Source organism: Talpa occidentalis, unplaced genomic scaffold, assembly GCF_014898055.3.
Source record: "Talpa occidentalis isolate TD23 unplaced genomic scaffold, MPIMG_talOcc4v2.1, whole genome shotgun sequence".
Taxonomy (NCBI): domain Eukaryota; kingdom Metazoa; phylum Chordata; class Mammalia; order Eulipotyphla; family Talpidae; genus Talpa; species Talpa occidentalis.
The window spans coordinates 139,499,139-139,520,811 of NW_026555331.1; the positions used below are offsets into that span (position 1 = coordinate 139,499,139).

The 21,673-nt window shown below is 42.8% G+C and overlaps 1 protein-coding gene and 1 long non-coding RNA gene across 3 annotated transcripts in view; one reads left to right on the plus strand and one right to left on the minus strand.

Annotated features, from left to right (window-relative positions):
• On the minus strand, window positions 1-18,788 carry TSGA13 (testis specific 13). The gene is made up of 9 exons (XM_054692671.1): window positions 18,604-18,788; window positions 17,954-18,052; window positions 16,442-16,615; window positions 14,633-14,693; window positions 12,782-12,853; window positions 11,709-11,915; window positions 7,295-7,431; window positions 6,601-6,728; window positions 1-253 (listed from the first exon to the last, which is right to left on the minus strand). Exons 3-9 carry the CDS (start codon window positions 16,462-16,464, stop codon window positions 51-53), a joined length of 831 nt encoding a protein of 276 aa, XP_054548646.1. The 5' UTR covers window positions 16,465-16,615; window positions 17,954-18,052; window positions 18,604-18,788; the 3' UTR covers window positions 1-50.
• The window catches only part of LOC129145353 (uncharacterized), a 27,869-nt gene continuing 24,302 nt past the window's right edge, over window positions 18,107-21,673 (plus strand). Inside the window, exons 1-4 of one of the 2 annotated variants that reach the window (XR_008550857.1) lie at window positions 18,107-18,272; window positions 18,362-18,515; window positions 20,170-20,295; window positions 20,381-20,404. This is a non-coding gene — a long non-coding RNA (uncharacterized LOC129145353). Of the gene's footprint in view, window positions 18,273-18,361; window positions 18,516-20,169; window positions 20,296-20,380; window positions 20,405-21,673 lie in introns of those variants that run through there. The other variant, XR_008550856.1, reaches the window with a different exon arrangement.

The window sequence follows — 21,673 nt, forward strand, 5'->3', positions numbered from 1 at the left end:
ATGTGGCTTTATTTGGCTGGCGCGCCCCGGAGGCGACTGCGGCGGGGCCCTCAGGCCCTGGAGACCGAGGCGGAGGCCTGAAGGGTGTCCTCAAAGGCTGTGGCTTTCCTCACGCTCCACTGCGGGGCCCGGCCGTGGCGGAAGGCGCTCTCCCCGGGCGCCGGCCTGGTGGGGGCCTCTTCCTGCAGCGAGGAGAGAGTTAGGGGTTCCCAGCCCTTGGGGGCCGGCTTGTCACTCTCCGTCTTCCTGGAAACTGACAGAAACAGGGCACGTTGGTGACTGAATCCCAGAGGGTCTAGAGAGACAGTGTGAGGCCTAAAGACCTACTTGGAGGTGTAACAGGGTGGGCCAGGGGACCAGAAAACTGATCTGAGGGTAGATTTTGGAGCCCCGGCCCCCATTCCCAAACTGCTTTGTAATTTTGGATTCCTTCCCTTTGTCAAAAGCCAAACTCTTGAAACTTACTGACAGTTTAGAGCTATGTCTATAGCAACCTCCTCTTTCACGTGATTCCACCTGTAACATGTTGACACTCGTGTAACTTACAAGGAAAAGGCTGTTCACTTGTATGTTCCCTTCCTTTTAGCCTTTTCCTAAAGTGTATGATGGTGTCCAGTTCTCTTGTCTGAGTGTAACTGTTAAGGGAAATGATGTCCTGAGCTAATTCCACACAGGCTTTGTGGACTCCACCCCGACTCCAGACCAAAGCCATCAAGACACTGGGAAAGACAAATCCCATTGTTATAGGACAGGGAGAGGGGCAGCCCAAACCCCACAAACCTGCCTATTCTAAATGGGTTCTGCCATCCGCCGCATCAACACAAAACATAGGAGACTTTAATGGGAAGGAACTTTAATAAAACTAGGAAACAATACAGGAAAGGCAAAGAGTCTAGTTTCTAAGTGAAGCACCCAAAGTTACCCGTCCCCTCGTGGGTAAAAGTCCATCCAAATGGGATTGGCCCAGAGCAAGGCCCCAAAGCCTGCCATGAGTCTAAAGCACCTTCCAGTGGGGACCCACAGCAAAGGGTCAGAAACAATCCAGACTTTGCAAAAATTCAAGTTATCTCCAAGAATCCATCAAGGATACCAGCGATTACCAGTTACTGCTTAAGGCTACTCTTTCCTTAACACCCAGGCATACATTTGCTAATTAAAACACCACTGCTCCACAGTTGGCTTGCAAAACCCATCAGACACAGGGCAGGAAGTAGTCAAAGACAAAGCAACATACCACTGAAGAACCATTATTGCCTTTAGAAATGCTAATGAGACAGCAGAGATTACAAAAAGAAAGAAAAAAAAAGTTCCAAGTGGCCTCAGACACCATCTTTGATCTGGCCACATGGTCCAATGTACTGCCTAATCTTTTGAGTAAAACTGGCACAGAACAATTTCCACAAAATCAAATGTCTTAGCAAGTCACTACAAACAAATTACATACAGACACACAGATCTTCAAATCGACATATGAAACAAACACACCAGAGAAACCAAAAATCACATTTGCGCTTATGGTAGCCAGTGCCATAGGGAAGCCCAATTTCCCCATGGGGCTGACTAACCACGGATGGCTCTGTCCTAAATCACGTTGGACGCCAAATCTGTTATAGGACAGGGAGAGGGGCAGCCCAAACCCCACAAACCTGCCTATTCTAAATGGGTTCTGCCATCCGCCGCATCAACACAAAACATAGGAGACTTTAATGGGAAGGAACTTTAATAAAACTAGAAAACAATACAGGTAAGGCAAAGAGTCTAGTTTCTAAGTGAAGCACCCAAAGTTACCCGTCCCCTCGTGGGTAAAAGTCCATCCAAATGGGATTGGCCCAGAGCAAGGCCCCAAAGCCTGCCATGAGTCTAAAGCACCTTCCAGTGGGGACCCACAGCAAAGGGTCAGAAACAATCAGACAAGCCCAGAAGGAAAAGAGCAAAATCAACATCAAGATAAAAGCTGCCATTGTCACCTCCCCACGGGTCTCACCCACATCTGTGTCACCCAGTCCACAACCAAAATGTAACAGGGTGGTCCCCAGGAAAGGGGGAGGTTCCCTGCCCCACCCAAGGGAGGGTGGAGCTGAGCAGGAAGAGAAGAAGCGAGAGAAGAGACGGAGGAAGGAAGCAGGATGGAGCCAGGAGACCTGGAGGAGGCACATGGAGCCTAGAGACACGTGAAGAAGCTGCGCTTGTCTTTTGGTCGTGGACTGGGTGACACAGATGTGGGTGAGACCCGTGGGGAGGTGACAATGGCAGCTTTTATCTTGATGTTGATTTTGCTCTTTTCCTTCCGGGCTTGTCTGGTTGTTTGTGACCCTTTTCTGTGGGTCCCCACTGGAAGATGCTTTAGACTTGTGGCAGGCTTTGGGGCCTTGCTCTGGGCCTGCAAAAGACAAGCGCAGTTTCTTCACGTGTCTCTAGGCTCCACGCGCCTCCTCCAGGTCTCCTGGCTCCATCCTGCTTCTTTCCTCAGTCTCCTCTGCAGCTTCTCCTCTTCCTGCTCAGCTCCACCCTCCCTTGGGTGGGGCAGGGAACCTCCCCCTTTCCTGGGGACCACCCTGTTGCACCATCACCACCAAAGGGAAGGTGGCTGGGACCTGAGGGTGGAGAGTTAAGCAGCCAGGTTGGGTATAAAACCAGACACGTGGGTCTTAGGGGGCCTCTTTTGGCTCTCCGCTAGCTCCGGCTCTCTGGCAGCTCTCAGAGTGCCATTGGGTTTCCAGGTCGGTGGGTCAGGTAGGACACATTTAAGACTTTATTTCCCTATTTTCTCCCTGAGTTATACATTTTCTCATTTCCCCTTCCCTTGTAAATAAACCTTTTATTAACCTTTTGTGTGTGCCTGCAGTGGAGTATTCATAAGTTCCTTTTAAGCGCACAGGTGAGGACCCACAGCCAGGGAGCCCGTTTTATATCGGGGCTGCCCTGTTACATAACAAAGAAACTGTTTTCTGTCATCACTTTGTCCAGATTCCCTCAGCCTGTTCTTTGGAAGCTGCCATTGTGGAATCTTCTTACTTCCGTCCCTCCCCACTTCTTGGCTGTGTGAGGCCATGTAACTCTCCCTAGAATCTGTTTCCTTTGCCCTACTGCTGTCACCTTAGCTCAGGTGCTAATATTTGTCTCCTAACCAGCCTTCATGAGCCCCCTCCAAACCAATCTCCATGTAATCTTTCTTATTTCGATGCCCTGTGAACAGGGCAAAGGAGGGTTGGCTAGCAATCTCTTTTGCCTGAAATGATGATGGAGGAAAAGAAAAAAACTGAAAAGGAGGTGAAGACCGGAAACCTGGCTCACAAGGAGGTGGGGGTAGAAGAGATTAGCATAACCATCCCCACAGTTGGGGAAACTAGTATCCTGAGGCGTGGACACCTAGATTACAAAGCATTAACATCCAAGTAGGTCTCTGACTGCTGTCTAGAGGACCGGCCCAAGGGTAAAGATATGGAGATTGAGCCCAACAGACCCCAAAGGTAAAGATATGGAGATTGAGCCCATTGTAGAATCTCCGGTCCCTTTCAGATTCTATATAGTTATACAAAATTAGCAACCAACTGACGACTCACAAGGAGTGACCCCTCCCAAACAGAAGAAGACTATATCAGTTCAGTCTCTGCAGAGGCTCCGGCAGCACTCCGTCTGCCCACCTGTGGCTGTGAAGTTACCTCTTTTCACCAACTCTTTCCCTCTGCAGGGCAATAGCCTTCCTGCCTGCCCGTGACTGGTCAAGGCTACCCGCCTGCAACCATGCAGGCCTCTCTTAGCAAACCTGTCCCTTCTGGGGCAGCTCTTCCTGCCTGCTTGTATCTAAGCAAGTGTACTTTACTTTTTTGTCCCTTTTCCTAATAAACATGCCTTTTAAATACAACGACCATCTCTGTCTCGTGGACAAACTAGCTGCTTGCCGCTGAAAGGGAAGCTCTGGTGAAATCTTTCCCAGGTGAACCCAGTGAAAGGTCCTTGCAGGAGGCCTGAATGCAAAAGCCTACCAGGAAGCCCACCTGGGGGGCAGGAATGCGGATACCTGCCTGGAGGACTCAGACAATGAGCCTCCCCCCTCCCCCTACGAGTCTCTTCAGACAAAGAACCTCTACCTGCCCCACGAACCTTTTCGCGCCCTACAAACTTTTCCCTCCCTACAAACTTTTCCTGCCCTACGAACCCAACTTCCCACCTGACCCCTCCTTACCCTATAAAACCCTGCTTCCCCCTGACAACGTGCGCGGCTTCACTGACCCCCACCTTGGGTGTGTGAGGTCCTCCCGGGGCGCAATAAACTTTCCCTCCCTTTGAGAAATGTAGCCTGGCTCTCCTTTTCTTTACAGAGCCGAACCTTTCACCCAAGGACCCCCAAGCCAAACCCACAGACTCCAAAAGGACAACAATGACATTGTTTCAAGTTCACTGCAGATCCTATCTTTGTTTAGGAAAAGCCCATAACACGCCCTTTAGATACATTGGTAAAAGTAACTATCCACTGATTCTTCTTGTCTGGAAACTGTAAATTCACCATAAATTTAATGACTGTTGCTGACTGAGATATTAAGTGTTCTGTTTAAAAATGTGCCTTGGGTGTATCCTTAACAGGTATTAACCTTGAAATATTAGGGAAGTTCTAATTGACACTGAATTCTAGGGAAAGTCTTTCCCCCTATATGGATTTAAATTGACCTGTTGATACCCTATGTATGGCATCACTAAAGATTTAACTCTGACTTTATTATTAACTATTATATTTGTTTTATCTGGCTTGCGAAGATCAAACTTCATTTTCAGGTGGAGTTTCCCTTGAAGAGAATAGAAGTTCCTACTTATTTATTCTGGAGCTGTAAATAAACAGGCTTTGGAGAAGGAAAAGATCCTCTTCCCCTTCTTTGGGTTAAGGATATTGGAAACCTAGGTAGTGAGCATGTTGGTAATGTTAGGGGGAAAAGGCTGTCCTAAAGCTAATTCCATACAGGCTTTGTGGACTCCACCCCCACCCCAGGCCAAAGCCAAAGACACTGGGAACTCCAAATCCCATCACCACCAAAGGAAAGGTGGCTGGGACCTGAGGGTGGGGTTAAGCAGCCAGGTGTGGTATAAAGCCAGACACTGGGCTTGGAGGGGATCCCCCATTTTGACTCATCACCAGCTCGCAGCTTCCGGCCAGCTCGGAGAGTGACTTTGGGTTTCCAGGTCTGCGGATCAGGTAGGACGCATGAAAGACTTTATTTCCCTATTTTCTCCCTGAGTTGTACATTTTCCTTATTTCCTTTTCCCTTGTAAATAAACCTTTTATTAACCTTTTGTGTGTGCCTGTAGTGGAGTATTCATGAGTCCCTTGTAAGCGCGCGGGTGAGGACCCACAGCCAGGCAACCCGTTCAATATCGGGGCTGCCCTATAACAGCTAGTCAAAAGATTTCCAAGAATGCGCGAAATTCTGTGGGCCTGCTGGGAAGCTTGTACAAACCAAGGCTGGGTTTGAAGTTGAGCCTTAAAAGGAGCCCCTTTTAAGGCAAGATAAAGTGCTCACTGCTGTTCTTGAGCCTTTCTCCACAACTATGAAGTTTTAACATCAGCACTTGATTTTAGCTGGATACAGGAGTTCAGAGAGGCAGTAGGTGGGTGTGAGGAGGGTACACTGTGAGCTCACACCTCGGGAACTGGTGTTTCGATTGAGGATGGCTGGCAAAGGTATGAAGCAATCACTAGGCTGGCCTTGTAGAACTGGTAAGTACACTTTGGGAAGATTCAGAAATTGCTTGGCTATAAAAATCCCATAGGAAAAATGAACCTTATCTTGAGACCGTAAACTGGTCTGGGGACCAAATCATTCATAACTCTAATTCACAAATGTGTATTCAGTGATCTGAAAACTTTCAGTGGGTCCCAACTGCCTGCAGGATAAAAGCCCTTTTTTATGTAATACATAAGACCTGTTGTGACCTGGCCCATCTGCCTCAAACACTGAAAATGCTATTATTTTTGCTCGAAAGTGTCCAACATAAGTTTTTAAAAATGATAATTTTTGAGAAGCATCCCACTGTGCCCTCTTCCATACAACCTTATCCCAAATCCCTTCTACATCATGTCCTGCCTCCCCCCCAAAGAGACTTTGTGACTTCTGACATACATAGACTTTGGTCCTTCTAGAACAGTTTTCCTCAAGGTGTGATATGCCTACCATTGGGTTGTTTTAGGTGATATATGAATATTAAAAAAAAAAATTATTAATTTGATTAAATGTCAGAAAAAACATAATTAGTATATCAAACCCTTGATACCAAGGAAATAGTATTTAGGACAAGATCAAAGGAAAAGATTAAGTAAACAGTAGGGCAAATAAGAAATTGATATGGCAAAAATGATTAAAATGGTAAGTGATATTATTTGGGGAAAACACTGCTAGAACTTTCTTGAAATTTTAGGATTTAAACAGGACTAAAAGTTCAGTACTGCTTGGGCCTCCATGGGTGTTAAGCTTTTATGCTATAAGGAAGACTCATCTCCAGAACAAACATGGGAGATGCCAAGTTGCCCTTGTCTCTCCTCCCCATAGTTTGTCCCTCCTGCCTGCATATCAGTCCTGCCCGCCACTGCTGTGCAAGAGAAGTGCTTACCATCTTTCCTCATGTCTCTCTTGAAGACTGGAGCAAAGTTGAGGTGAGGGTACATTTTTTTCTGTTTCCTCAAAGCGTAGAGCTTAGAGTACTTCCCTTCACTCCTGAAATCTTTGCTAGTGGAAAACCTTAACAAAGAAAGTTCATTAAGTAGATCGTAGGACAGGGCTTTAATGGAACTAATCAGAAGTCAGTTACATCTCAGATCTCGGGGAAGAGGAGATAATGCTGGAGGGCACTCACTGGTACAAAGTGGGAGTTATTACTCAATGGCCAGGGATGCTTCTAGAACCTAGCATTGCACACCTTTGAAGGAATGCCAGAATCTCCTCTCCAATCTCCGAAACAGAGGCTCTTGCTATAGCTAACATCCAATAAAAATCCATAGCACACTATTCCTATAACACAGTCCTTAACACACTCTAAGAGAAAAAAGTATATGGCTGGTTCCATAAAGCATGGATTTTTGGGTACTTCTCTTGAAAGTCAATGTCAGTGAAAACCCACAGTTTTGCATTACTGTTTTTCTTTTGGGAGTAAATAAGGTTGAGGTCACGTAGGGAAGCCGTTTCTTACTATACAGTGGTATACATTCCCTACAACCAAAGAGTGTTTGTTAAATCATTGAAAAGAGATGGCAACATGAATAAGGAAAAGGTAGGAAGAAAAAATAGTACAAGAGCCAGGACTTCACCTATACCATTGTTCCTGTTTGGATGTAGAATCCTCCTGCAGTGTCACAAGGAAGACAGGTTTAAGCCCAGACTTTAACCTTTTTTTATGGGGCATCAGAGGTAGGCAGAAATTCTTGATGGGATGATGATAATTTTCCTGTAGCAGAAGGAAGAAAAGCAAGTGAGGGAGTACACTGAATCCCTAGGGACTTGAAGGTTGGCCTAAGCTCTAAAGACCCAAAATTGATGCAGCAAAGCCCATCAAAGAGTAGGGACTCAAAAATCAAAAGAAGAGGAAACTATTCATTCCCTGCATGGCTACTTGCCACTTCATTGTCAGATGTCTTGTCCAAACCTCGGTTACTTTCCTAGGTGGTTGAATTTGTCCATTGAAGTGAATGGCAGAGGAATTTACCCAATTTTGAGAAGAATTCAGAGAATTGCTGAGAGAACCAAACATTTGAAAATAAATTGGGAAATGGATCCACGGGATGCTACCTTCCTTTCTTGGAGATAGCTGTCTCATCCATTTTCCATTTCCTGCCTGCAGTAAGATGTCCACAGAATGGTATGTTTTGTGAGGTAATAATTTCATCATGACTAAGGCCATGGAATCCAAGACTTTCAGAAAGGATCTTAAAGGTCATCCAGCTTACCATTCATCTGACACTCGTATCCCTCCACAATACCACAGTATCACTCCCAAATGGTCAATTTCCCTACACTGAGAAACCCAGACCTATTTCATCTTTGTCAGTTAAATGGCTTATCTCCCGGTAGCTTCGACAGTGCAAACAGAGCAAATCTATGCCTCTTCCACAGAGTGCTTTAAAACTTGAAGAAATCCATCATGACCCTGCTTAGCTCACTCTCCATTCCAGGCTCAACATTTTGAGTTGTTCTTCACATGACATAGCTTTGGTTTCCTTATTCTGATTAATCTCAGTCGGCACTCATTTGAGAAAATTACAATTTATACTCTTCCTAACGTGGTAATCTGAAATGACAAAAACATGCTAGCCGGATCAACTGTAGTATACAGCCCGTCATCCCATTAAAGTCTCTATTAAATGCCATTACTTTTGCTGAGAGCAAAGTTCCCTTAGCACACTATCTACAATCATCACACACACCCATCATGCCCCATTCCCTTATCCTGCTTCGTTGTGGACTTATCACACTATACATTATCTATGTGACCTGGAACACTTGCTTCTCTATGGTCTACTTCACTAGAATTCAACTTCATCCAGGCAAAGACTTAACGTTGTCACTGATATATTCCTACCACTCATAACAGTGCCTGACCTGTAATATTGGTAAATATTAGCAGACAATAATTAGCAGACAATAAATCTTGGTAAAATGAAAGAAAGAATAAATGAAGGACCAGATGAATTGACATGCGAAGCTTTTTCTCTCAGAATTTCAAAACCTTTTTAAAATGCTTGCTGCAAAATCATGCCTTTCTAATCCTACGGCATTCTCTGTAATCTCTTCCAGTTTTGAGGAGTAGGAACCCATTTGAGTTTCCTCAACAAACAGGTTTTACCATAAGAACATATGTGTCTAGGGGCTAAGACACAGCAATCTGGCCACAAAAACTGCAGAACCCTTAGTAGAACAAGACCTCATAACAGGAAGACAGGAATGGAAAAGTTCTGTGAGTTCCAGGACAGCATGAGCTAAGGACCATCACTGCATGAGAGGGTGTATCTTGTCCAGGATTATCTTTAACATGTCTCTCCTTTCTTCCCCTCAGGGTCCCTCTCTCTCTACCACATTCACTCTTTAGCTCTACTCTGCAACTTTTTTCTGCTTTCCTATAATTCCAGCCCTCCCTTACTCTACTTCCATGCTCCCTACACTACCTCGTTCCTCAAGGTTTGCTTTCTCTATGGTCCCTCTGTTTCCCTTTAGCTTTCATTCCCACTGCACAATCATTTCCAATTCAGATACTTGGAAAGATGAACCTGATTTGCTTACGGATCTGGGGTGTTGGTAGATTAGTCGGTTTTAGCTTAAGTTTTAACATGGTTTGGGGGTTCCAATCTACAGCACAGCTCACTATTTTGCTTCACCGGACCTGGCAACCTCTGGACCCAGAGGAGTAGAGGATTGAGTGTAGACTCTTTTAGGGCATCCTTCTTTTTACAAACTCCGGCAGGGTCCATTTCACTTAGAAGAACTCTGAGGATAGCAATCACTGCAACAGAGGCCTCCCTGGTGGTGCAAAGGGTTAAGTCGCAGCACTAGGAAGCTATCTGCAGCCGCTGCAGCACAGCTTTGATCCCCGGCCAGGGAGCTACCCACATGGTGCAGCAGACTCTCCTGTCTCACCTGCTGCTCCCCTCAGCAGTGTATTTCAGTAGATCTGCCTCTTCTATTCTTCACTCTGTCTCTGGTGAATCCTCTCACCCCCTGCACCTCTGGCCTATACTGCAGCTCTTATATGCATAAATAAATAAATCTTAAAAAAAAAATCACTGCAATAGACATGCCTGATCCATTCTACAACTTTCCTGGTACAAAAAAACAATCACTGCATAGACATGCCTGGTCATAGCAAAAGAATGGTGCTTTTGCATAAGATCTTAAGCCCAGAAAAGATGGTCACATTTATCTACCAAGAAAAGGAGGGGAAGCAGTATGAATATTAAAAAGCATCCTAGTCCCATACAATTACCATACAATAGCCCCATACAATTATGTGGAGCCAGTCTTTGACACTCAGAGTCTTAACTCTATTGATAACTTTGGCTAGTACCACATATTGTACATGAATATGGTCAGGTCCTCCCTGATATGAAGATTCACAAAGTGCCAGCTGTTAGAAGGAAGCTCTTCTTGTACCAAGGTTGCATGATAGTTTTGTATGTCCCCTGCTACCTTGAGCAGAGCAATCAATCTTGGCATGGCATTCACCCCCCACTCAGTATATATTGTCCACTACCATACCAGTTTATATTACCCACTATCCACTGCCACTGGTACAACAGTGCCCTTCAAAGGGCACAAATTCAGAGACAAACTCAGAGAAATTAAGAGATCATGGACAATGAATTAGGTAACTAGCTCCTTTGTTGTACACCATTGGATATCAGCATTTTATTTCCCATTTAGAGAGGAATCTTGTACTGCCATCCACCTAGTAACTAAGGAAATAATAATTCCAAGTTCACATTTTATTCTAAGCGTTTCTCTTGGGTAGTTCTACTTCCAGCATCAAATTTCTATCATCATTAGATTCTCTTGTTTATACTTCCACTTACTAAATTTCTTCTTGTTATATGAAGCCCTCTCTCAAGGCTGTCAAGATCTTTTTTAGATCCTGATTTCCTAAATTTCTCTTAAATTGATTTTCTTCAAGTCCTCTGCAGTTCAATTCTTTAGTACCTCTCACTTGACTTGGGTGGTGATGTCAGAACTAATGCTTCTGATTTTTGTCACTGATTTTCTGTCACTTCTGATTTTCTTTCCTTCCACTTATCGCTCAAATTCCAAAACGGTGTTTTCTAAAATGCAAATTTGATCACATCCTCTTATCTTCTGCCATTTATTCCTGTACATCTCTCTGGATGGGCTCCACTTTCTCATATCCTCATGCCTTTGTCCTTCCCTCTGATTAGAATAGTCACCTTTTCTTTCATCAGGGGTGACCTCTCCTGTAAAGCCCCCCTAACTATTCCCTCTCCCCCAACAGAGATACTGTTCTCTACTGTATATTATTTCTGCATCTTGTATGTTCTTTTATCATTCATATATCCTGATATCATTCCTTTCATATATCTCATTTCTTGCTCTCTTAGATTCCAAGTTCCTTCAAGATAGAAACCGCCCTATAATCATCTTTATATTTTAGTTCTCATCTTAGTTTGTATAAAGTACTGTTCATAGAATTGAATTAAAATTAGTGTATAATAGAGCCCCAAATGTATAGCTATTGTGATAATAAATTCTCTGCCCTTTCCTTCTCTTGACATTGAAAAACAATGGGTATAAAGCAAAACCCTTTATTCTTTTCTCATTGAGATATTCATTTCTGTTCCTGAGTCCTCATTTCCTGATTTATTCTTTACTGATTTACATTCAACTAGAAAGCCAGTGGCTACTTTACTCATTGTTAATTACAAACTAGATATCTCTGGCCAAAAAGGGAAGAAAATTCTGGTGAAGATCCTTTTTTTCTCCATGCAATGACATTCCATGATCCAGGTTTGGATAGCTGATTCTAGAAATTTCCCAGGATCTCCAGATTCTGTATTGTGAAGCATATGGCCAAGATTAAGAGAGAGAAGATTGGCTTCTGGATGCCCTTTTCCATGTGTGGTTAGCTCCCTTCTCCCAGCTAACTCCTCATTCTTTAGGGCCCCTTTCGTAGGGTACCAGGGAGCTCCCCCATGCCCCCCCCCACCCCGCCCCAGGTGCCATTACCTTGAGCAGTAACTCCTGGGGAAAGTAGCTGGGTGTGATGTCCCTTCCTTGTTGGTCAAATGGGGAGGGAGGTGGGTTGTTGGTCAAAATCAGTAAAGTCTTATCCCGATCAAAATCTGACACTTTTAACATGAAGCTTTTGATTTTCTGATTTTGAATCAGGAATCTCTGCAGTGCTGTGGGCTTCAACGGTTCATAGTAGTGGCTCTGAGCAGACAGAGAAGTTTCCAGAGACAAAGGGATTAGATCAAGAGAAGACTTAACAAATCAGTTGGCTAATCTTTTGCCTATATAGGGTATGGACAGAGGCTGGTCAGGGGCTGGACAAATCTGCTCTGAGATTTGTTTCACAGAAAATGCTCAATTCTCTGCCCTGTCCTTCCTCTCAGAGTGTTCCTCACCAATAGACTAGGGGGTTAGAGAAGTAAGCTGAAAAGGTTAACACAATAAAAGCAACAAAATGACTGGATTCTTCTGGAAAAGTGTAACATAATGTCCATCATAGAGGGGCAAACAGAAGCTTCCATGTTAACCCTAAAATGTTCTCTCCACTCCTTCCTCTGAGGCTGAGGGAAGAAAATGCCAGAGGCCCAGTCTCTTTGCTAGGAGAGCACTGAGGGGGCCAATACCATCTTCCCACCCACCAAGGTTTCTCCACAGGCACAACCAGATTACCATACAATAAGCACAATGTTCAAAAGGAAATAGTCACAAAAGACAGTCACCTGAAAGGTGACAGGAAAGAGGCAGTCCAACTACTTTTGCTTTTCTGTCAGTAAAGGAAGGCAGAGAATTTGTGAGAGAAGGAACAGAATACTTGTAGATTATGTTTTCTCAACTTAAAAACTGGTATCAGCTGCAGGGACACCATATTACCAGTTCTCCCTCCTCCCCCTGACCCTGGTCCCAGCACTGCCTCTAGCATTGTGTCCCAGGGAGCTCTGCCCCCATCCTAGGAACAGGCACAGTACCAGAAGCTGGTGGCAATAGGTGGCATCTGGGATACTCTGCAGTCGGTCTCATCCCTGCTGCTGAAAAGAACAGGATTGCGGGGAATATTTTTTTCTACCTACCAAATTTGGGTGGATTGTGTAATTCTGCAGGTTCTTTAGAACAAATTTTGATTGCCCAACTGCATCAATAATCTAGAGACAATAATCAAAATTAGTCTTTCAAGTTGCATCTTTCCTAGACAATATTCATTCCTTATCTCCCCTGAATCTCACTAAAAACTGGTCTTTAATCTAAATGAAGTGAGGACCAACCGCCCAGCAGGGAGAGCTAGGTTTTGCAACATCCCAACAGGGGAGCTTGCACAGAGAAATGTGGACCAGCTTAGGAATCAGGTAAGGCTGTTAGGAGGTAAAGGAGACAAAGACAGCGTGAAAGTTCAAATGGGAACACTTCACTGGGGTCACACGTCTTCTGCCTTTTCCATTTTTAAAGGAGTGAATGAGATCAAGTGACACTCACCCTGGAGGACAGCTTTTAAGGAAAAAGAAGTACCGAAACGGGCAATAACCTAAGGGTCATGCGTGGCAAGAAAATTGGGAATTGCTTCCAACTGAGCTGGGAGTGGACAGGGTCACAAGTGAGGGGAGAAACATGGCTGCATCTTACATCTTTTGGTATATTTGCAGCATATGATTCTTCCAGAAATGTTGCCAAAAAAAAAAAAAACTGAATTTTTGGTAACATTCTAACACTTTGTATCTTTCTGCTGGTAGCAGTGCCAGTAACTGGTGGATTATCTGGGTGTCAAGTGTGTCGGCAGAGTTCTTGGGCTCTTCTATTGCCTTTTCCTTTTGTTGCCCCAGCTCTAAGCAGGCCCTAGGTTACTGAAGGATGAATCAAAGGGGTGAGAACAAAAGGAAATGTAAGCTCTGATGACTTCCTTTGGATGTGGCATAATCAGAAATCAGAAAAAGGGGAGGGGAGCACAATCCTGTATTTGGATTAGCATTTCTAAAAATGGCACTGCCCCCAAGGAGGTGATATAGTTAAATGGGGCACAAAGGAGAGGGTGAAGACAACTAGAAGGTAAAGGGAGAAAAGAGAAGTTGTAAGAAATGGACAAAACTATGACTTGAGGGCTGCTGTTATTATCCTCTAGGAAGAAAATGCCCAGAGTTGGGGTGGGTGGCGGTGGGGGAGACCAGGAGGAGGACCAGTAGCAGCCCACCATACATTCCTTCACGGAAAATAAAATGAAACATGGGGCAAATCCAAAGACAGAATAATTTAATTTGTAATACTTTTTGGAAAACTGAAGTTCCTTTGTTCAATACAAAAATACATCATGAGAAAGCTGTCTCACAGGTATGACATATATATTTAGTATCACAGAAATCTAGGAAAATTTTATTTAGGAGAGAGATGGGAAGATTTTTCTTTTTCGGGTTTTTAAAAATAAATTTTAGGAGGAAAAGCTCTAGGGAAATGTTTTACCTCCTGAATTTTTCCAGGGTATTGTATCTCTGTTACAATTTAATCTCCAGCAGTTGGCAAAGCTAATTAAGAGTGTCCAAATTGGAATATGTTTTTAGTTTTGTTATGTTGGGTTGCATTCCCTCTGGCCGATAAAATACAAGTTGACCTGGGAAATCCACTTGAATATGATAAACCTAGGGAAATAGGTCTGCTGCAAGACATAGTCAAAAAATCTAGGTAAGTCAGGGTATTTATGCTTCCCCTTACATCCTAAGATAGGTTTCTGATCCCCAGATTTCAAATCCTTACTGTTGTTGTGTCACTGCCTCTTATCTTCTCTATGTCTCTATTTCCCTTTCAAAACTTAGCTAAATTAATCTTGTACTCTAATAAATATCGACGGTTTTTGTTCTTCAATAGAAAGTTGGTGAGGCGCTGTTCATAAAAGCCATCTCAACAATTCCGAAAAAGATGACAAATGAACATTTGCTTACTTCATCATTGTCAACAACTGGGCTAGAAGTTCCTGGAGTTTTTGACTTTTCATAATGAATCCTGAAAAAGAGGCAGAGCATCCAATTATATCTTCTCATTCAGAGTCTCCCGCTCCTCGTTCTCAATCTCCCTCAACAATGTTTGGAAGCCTCACTTAAAAAAACCCAATTTAGGAGACACTAATTGAAAATGCAAGGGAGTAAAGAATAGAATTTATCATCTACATGAATCCCGGAGAAAAGCAAAACCTCAGTTTGAAGAGTTCAGCAAGTAGAACCTCTTGGAGATGTGATGCAATCGATGAGTTGATTTCTTCTAAGGTAGGGGTTTTATAACACTCAAGAAGTGCTCAAGTAGCCCACTTTAGGAAATTCTTTTGGGCAGTTGAACCCTCATTATCCCTTTAAAGACCACCTAAGGTTGAGCGCTGGGTTGCGAAGCTGCCCGCGGCCTCTGCGGCGCTGGTTCGATCCCCGGCTGCTCCCCGGCCACCAGAGGAGGGTCCCACATGGCGCGCAGACCTCTCCTGCCGCCCGCTGCTCCCCTCAGCAGTGTACTTTGGTCCTTCTGCCTGCTCTGCTCCCCGCTCTGGCTCTGGTGGATTCTCTCACCCTCCCGCGCTTCTGACTGTACCCAGTGCATGTATAGAGACAAACAAACAAAAACAAAATAAAAATAAATAAAAAACATGCCTCTATTAAAAAAAATAAATAAATAAAGACCACCTAAGTATTTTGAGTGCCCACCTGCCTACTCTTCTCCAAATGGAAATAGCACTCATGATTAGACAATGATTCCATGAGAAGGAATATAGTTAGTAGAACTTCACAACTATATTTCTAACTTTAATGATCATTCTGGGTATCACTGTCTCCCTCGTTTTCCTTAACACATGTAAATTTCTCTTCCTAAAGACAGGATAGTAAAAATTATCATGGATAGTAAATAGTTTTATACTCTACTTTTATTTACTCTCCCAAGATACCAGTTCCCTTTGGGGGAAAAAAGGGGAGAAAGTGTAGAAAATGTAATATTTAGTAATAAAGTATTTTTGGTTCCTTGATTGGTGCTCATCAGTAAGGTCAGGTGAATGATGAGACAGTCTGATTCTTCCTTGGAAATTGGTCCACCTGGGGGTTAAACTAACTCAAGTAAGATCCTACAATTACCTCAACTAGACCTCCCTCTTTTAAAAATGGGGGTGATAGTGTAAGGACTAAAATAAGAAATGTAGAAGTAACCAGACAATATCATTGGTAGGTCAACTGGCTATATAGCATGGCACAAATAATCTCCATTCCAAGATCAAATCCCATGCCAGTATGGCTATTATCCATCTATTGCTGGCTACCAGCTACACCATTGAATAAGACTAGAGGTCTTAAAAAATAGCCCCGAAGGGGACAAATCAAAATAAATTCATCCCCATGTAACATCTTAAAGTTGGTACCATTTTGATATGTTCTATTCCATTATCTAATAATAATGTAGTCCTTATTGTGGCACTTTTCTGAAAGGCAGCACAGGATTTAAATTTAAGGCATAGAACTCAATGAAAAAATACCTTTTTTTCAGCCCAGCAGTGCCCACCTTGGACTGCTGGTGCTTTTCTTTTGGCAAAAAGTATTCTTACTGCTACATGAACCACAGATCCAAATATGGTTTTTGATCTGAGGACAGTGAGTCAATTAAAACATTTTTAATGAGGGTCTACTCTGTGACCAGAACTGTCCAAAGCATTATGGGCTACAAACTAAGTTCATATAAGATGGTATTTATGACATAGTTGGGCAAGCAAGACTACTCACTTGACATGTGTCTGTCGGCGCATTGCTATTCACTATTAAGCATCCAACCTGAGGCAAATATTCACCCAGAGGCCACGTTCTGTGCCTCTAAACTGTCCACATTCCTCAGGGGTTCAATTCACTCCAAACATTCTTTTCTTAGCACACGTTGTGTGCCCAGCCCCGTTCTTGATCCTGTATGAGAAACAAGAGAAGACTGATGAGAAGGTGCTATTGTGAATGCAATAAATGCACAAGACATGATGACCTCTGCCCTCAAAAACCTAGTTTAGTTGGTAAATAGGGGGAGTGACTGTTAAATTAAACAATATGTCAAATTCATGTTAATATGTTAGGTGAATGACTTCATCTCTCTCTTTTTTTTAATTTCCCTGGATTTTTTTAAAAGACTTATTTTTTTATTTATACAAGAACCGAGGCACAGATCAGAGGCATGGGAGGGTGAGAGAATTCACTAGAGACAGAGTGGGGAGCAGAACAGGCAGACGGACCGAAGACATTGCTGAGGAGAGCAGTGGGTGAGACAGGAGAGGTCAGCCACACCATGTGGGAATCTCCCTGGCCATCCAGGAATCGAACCAGCGCTGCAGACACTGTGGACAGTTTCACAGCACGGCGCTCAGCCTGCTGCGCCACTGGGGAGACCCACTTCATCTCTTGATGCCTCAATTTTCTCATTTATTAAAAAAAAAACCAAATGATTTAAAGGCGACATACTACTTCATGATATTGGTGAGATTTACCTTCATAAAGACTTGAAATAAAATTAACCCACTTGTCAGTCATGGCAGAAAGTTGGAGAAGCAGCTGTCTTTCAATTTACCTTCCCTCTCAATATCATCATGTTCACCCATAGAGTCAATCTGAGAAACTGGGAAATCAATGAAGAGAGGAGTGCAGGGAGTTGCTACACATTTTTATATAGGCAATTAAAAATGGAAAACAAAAGATGATGTAGAATCCATTAGAGATGAGAGATGTCAGTGAGACTTGGAGGTATGTTTCCTGAGGATATGGAGCTTAGCTGGTTCTTACAGGATGGTGTGTGATGTAGCCTAACTGGAAGGTTTGTTTCTATTGTTGTTTTAAGTAGTCAGAAATCAAAGGGGATAGATAGGATGGGATCAAATTATGGGGACCTTGACAGTTAAGTAAAACTTTGATAAGGTCTTTCAGCCCAAGCATCTTTAAAGTCAGTAGGTTTGGAGGAGATCTGTGCTAGCAGTATTAATAGATTATTTAGGACTTATGATTATCTGAAATTTGTGATTAAACTGAGCTAAACTCATATGGTTCACTTCAAGCTTTTCCCCTTTTTTCATCTTTAATTTTTCTGGAATCAGGAATCCAGTTCATGCATTTAATGAAACTAAAATAAGTAGGAGCTATCACATTGGCGGTACAGTCTTATGTTGCTAGCCCATAACCCAGAAATAAAAAACAAACAAAAAAATACCACCCAACACAAAATCTACATTCAGAATAACAGTGGGAAGATCTGGTGTACAATACCTGCAAGGACACCAGGCAATCTTAGTTCAGGGAGGAAGAGGAAATTCCTTGACCTGGAAAGTTTTCATTTTAAAAATGTCAAGTATTTCTTTCTTCATTCTAGAGGACAGAGTCAATTTGTGAGGTACAGGCAATCTAGAACACTAAGTGTTCTACGTTGGAGAATGAAAAGCACAGACACACTACAAAATCTGCCACAATCTACTCCAATTTTTTCCTAATCTATGGCGTTCCTACACACACTGATCTTTTCACCATTTTACCACCATTTAAACGACTTCTACTTTAGCCAATGTTTTCACCCCACTCTGCAAACACAGTGAGCATGTCTCCCATATTTCCCATACTTAAAATACTCTCTCCAACCTCTTCAAATCATTTCAATATTTTTCTTTACATGACTACCAGGACTTTCTGAAATCAAGCAATCCAGAGCGGATGACCCAGCTGGTGGATCCTCATCCACACTTTTATGACTGCAAAAGGAGACACATGAAGTGAAACAACAGTAGCAGAATCTACCCAGGGAGTGAGAAAAAAAGGAAGGGGAGAGGGAAGAAAGGTGTGTGGGGGGAGAAGAGAAGAGAGAGAGAGAGAGAGAGAGAGAGAGAGAGAGAGAGAGAGAGAGAGAATTCAAGCCAATGCCATACATAGCAAGCTGGTGTCTTCTCCACAGACTTCCCTCTTTATCAGCAGTTTAGCTGCCAGAAGCCCCAGCAGCTTGAATGCCCCAAAGCCCAGTATTTTCAACTCCCGAAGCCCCACAGTTTAATTGACCAAAAGCCTCAGCAGTTAACTGCCAAAAACCTCAGCTCTACCCCTATTTCCCATCAGCCTTGGCGCAGGGGGTGGAGCTTGAAAGGCTCCACCTTCTATTATTGAGTTGGCTGTGAGCACCACCCACTGGCTTAGGGTTGTGCCTTTCAGTTCCTCACACATTTCTGCTTCAGAAAAAACTTTCCAGATCAATCCAACCCAAAGTAGAGCCTACAAGCATTGTTTTGGGGGCATACAATTATATAGTCTCTTAGTACACAGTAGTTCTATCTATTTATATTTTTCTAATATGCAGGTGTTGCCTGCCTCCTAGACAGTAAACTTGAAAGTGGAGCTGTGAATGATATATACACATATATATTTATATATACGTTTATATTATAAATATAAATAAAATACCAAATGTGTATTTATATTTAAATGAATTATATATTTAAATGAATTGTATATACATATTTTTCCCTCTCAATGCTTTGCATAGTATTTCAATATATTTAATGAACATTTATAATGTGTTAGGTTCTGTCCCAGCTAATGGAAACAAAAAATAAGTCAGATGTAGCCTCAACCTCATGGAGCTCGCAATTTAACCAGGAAGAGAGACAAAGAAAGAGTTGAATGCAACAGATTGCAATGCCTATATCAGAGATAAGTTCAGGATATTATCAAAGCAAAGAAGAAGAGCACTTACCCCAGATGAAAATAGTGTGGGAGAGACTAAGGACTGACATCTAAACTGAGCCTGGGTAAAGAGAACATGGCATTTGAGAGTGGGGGTGCAGCGTAGCAATAACATGAGAATAGAACAAAGCATGGCTGCAAACAACTAGCAGTATTCCTGGAACCTAAGATTTAACAGAAAAGTAACAAGAGGTGAGAATAGAAAGGTAGCCAGGATCCAATTCTAGAATAAAGTCCCTGAGAGGTTATGTTATGTTATGTTATGTACAATGAAGAGCTGCCCAGGGATTTTAAGTAGGGTGATACATTGAAAGTATATTTTAGAAATATGAAAGGCAGTGTGAATTGTAGTTTAGAAAGATGCAGAGGCCTTTGAGAAGTTTATGGAAGTGTACTGAGGAAGGGTTAAGAGATATAAGGATCTGTGGTACAAAGTTGTACTCCTTACCCCTACCTTTTAGCCCTGGATGGCTTATTTGAGGATTGCTAGCCAGAGTCTTTCTACTAGGAATCTGAAGGTTTGATGAATGTATCCAGAGAGGAATGATGATTGTAGCTGAGTTATACATGCAGTGTCCTGAGCAGAAAGGCTGAGCTCCCCTGTTGAGGTCCCCAGAGCTTTTCCAGATCTGGTCCTCCTGGAAACATGGTTATGCAGTTCCCCCTTCAATTCTGTTAGCTTTCCCAGGAGTCTTGCAAGTAAATTCCTCTTTTTTACTTAAATAAAAGTGTTCATTTCTGTTGTTTTCAACCAAAAGGTCTATACTGATACAGGCTCTGGATGCGAGGCAGTGGCAGAAATGAAGACTAAAGAAGGTTATGTGAAAGACATCAGAGAAGTAGATGAATGGAATTTGGTAAACAATTGGAATCCTGATCTAATGGTAAGATCACATTTTTTGCTTGGTTTCTCAGTGAATGGAGATACAATTTACTGTGCAAATTAATATACAAATTAATATATTTCAGTGCGGTCTGGATGCTAGAAGCAAGATCTCACACATGCACACTCAGTACACATTACAGAAGCCAACCAGCAGAGACACACTTGCATTTCTGATGGAGGTGATGCTACTTTGCTGCCCCAAGGAAGGAAGGAGGCTCCTCTTTGCCCAGCAAGAGCTCAGGACCTAGCCACACCCTAACTCAGCAAATGCAAAGCCACTATACCTTGAACTCCTAGTTTCCTTCCGTGGACTCTTCATTTATATCAGTGCCCCTAAAATCTACACAAGAACATTCCTCCTTTGGTTCTGGGGAACATTCCTCCTTTGGTTCTCCATGTTTTGCCAGGACAGAGCACTTTCCAAATTGCCTTTTCTCGTTGTTTCTGAATACATCCATTTTACTGGTGAAATGACTAACTGCATATTTGAGGTCAATAGTATCAAATTTAAGAATAAAGGAGATGGAGCAAGTTTGGGGGATGAATGGTAGATTTTGGTGTTGGTTGGTTGAACATGCGATGCATGTAAAGACAGTGTCTATTCAATGGTTTAAAATACGGATCTGGAGCTCAGGAGAGAGAGATTTGGGATCTCCACATTCATTTTGAAATCAGCTTCCAGGATATGTATTAGTTGAAGTCTTTGGAGCAGAAGAAATGGTTAGCTGAAAAGAAACCAAGACATAAGACAGAGCTGCCTTTGCAACACCAAAGGCAGCGCATCATCAGTGGGTGGTAGAAAGGACACTGAAAAGGAACAGCCAGAGGTTGGAAAAGGACCAGAGAAAACTAGTTACAGAAATCAGGGGCAGACGAAAAGGGAGGCGAGCATCTACCTTAAGGCATCTAAACTGCAAGTTTTGAGGGTGTAGGCATGCCTGGAGCTACTGCAGGCTCAGTTCCTGGTCCCAGGTTATCTAAAAGTTATGCTTCTACCATACGTAGTCTACTAAGTGTGCAGTAGCATTATGTCTGAAAGAACACTGGACGCACCTTAATTAAATGTGGCACAGAGACACGGAGGAAGCTCACGAGGTGGGAAAAATGGCGCCAATAAACTTGCTTCACACAGGGATGACACAAACCCTCAATTTGCACAAAATACATTTCATTGTGTAATGATAAAAGGCACAATAAAGTAGGGAAACCCTGTATAGAAAAAGATTTTAAAACTCACAAAAATCATTCAGGTTAATAAATAAGCTAATGCTACCAATTATAAAGCAGATAAATCTAGAATAAAAAAATCCACCGGGTCAGGATTGACTTGAACAAACAGAATGATGTGAGAGAACAATGGGAATGGGTAACACTTT

What these genes read in the sequence shown, in the direction of transcription:
- TSGA13 (XM_054692671.1), bottom strand. Translation starts at nt 16,464, where the DNA reads ATGCGCCGACAGACACATGTCAA. An exon ending in CAGTTGTTGACAATGATGAA is followed by an intron (nt 12,854 to 14,632) that starts GTAAGCAAATGT and finishes TATTGTCTCTAG; the next exon opens with ATTATTGATGCAGTTGGGCA. An exon ending in AAACAGGAACAATGGTATAG is followed by an intron (nt 6,729 to 7,294) that starts GTGAAGTCCTGG and finishes TTCTTTGTTAAG; the next exon opens with GTTTTCCACTAGCAAAGATT.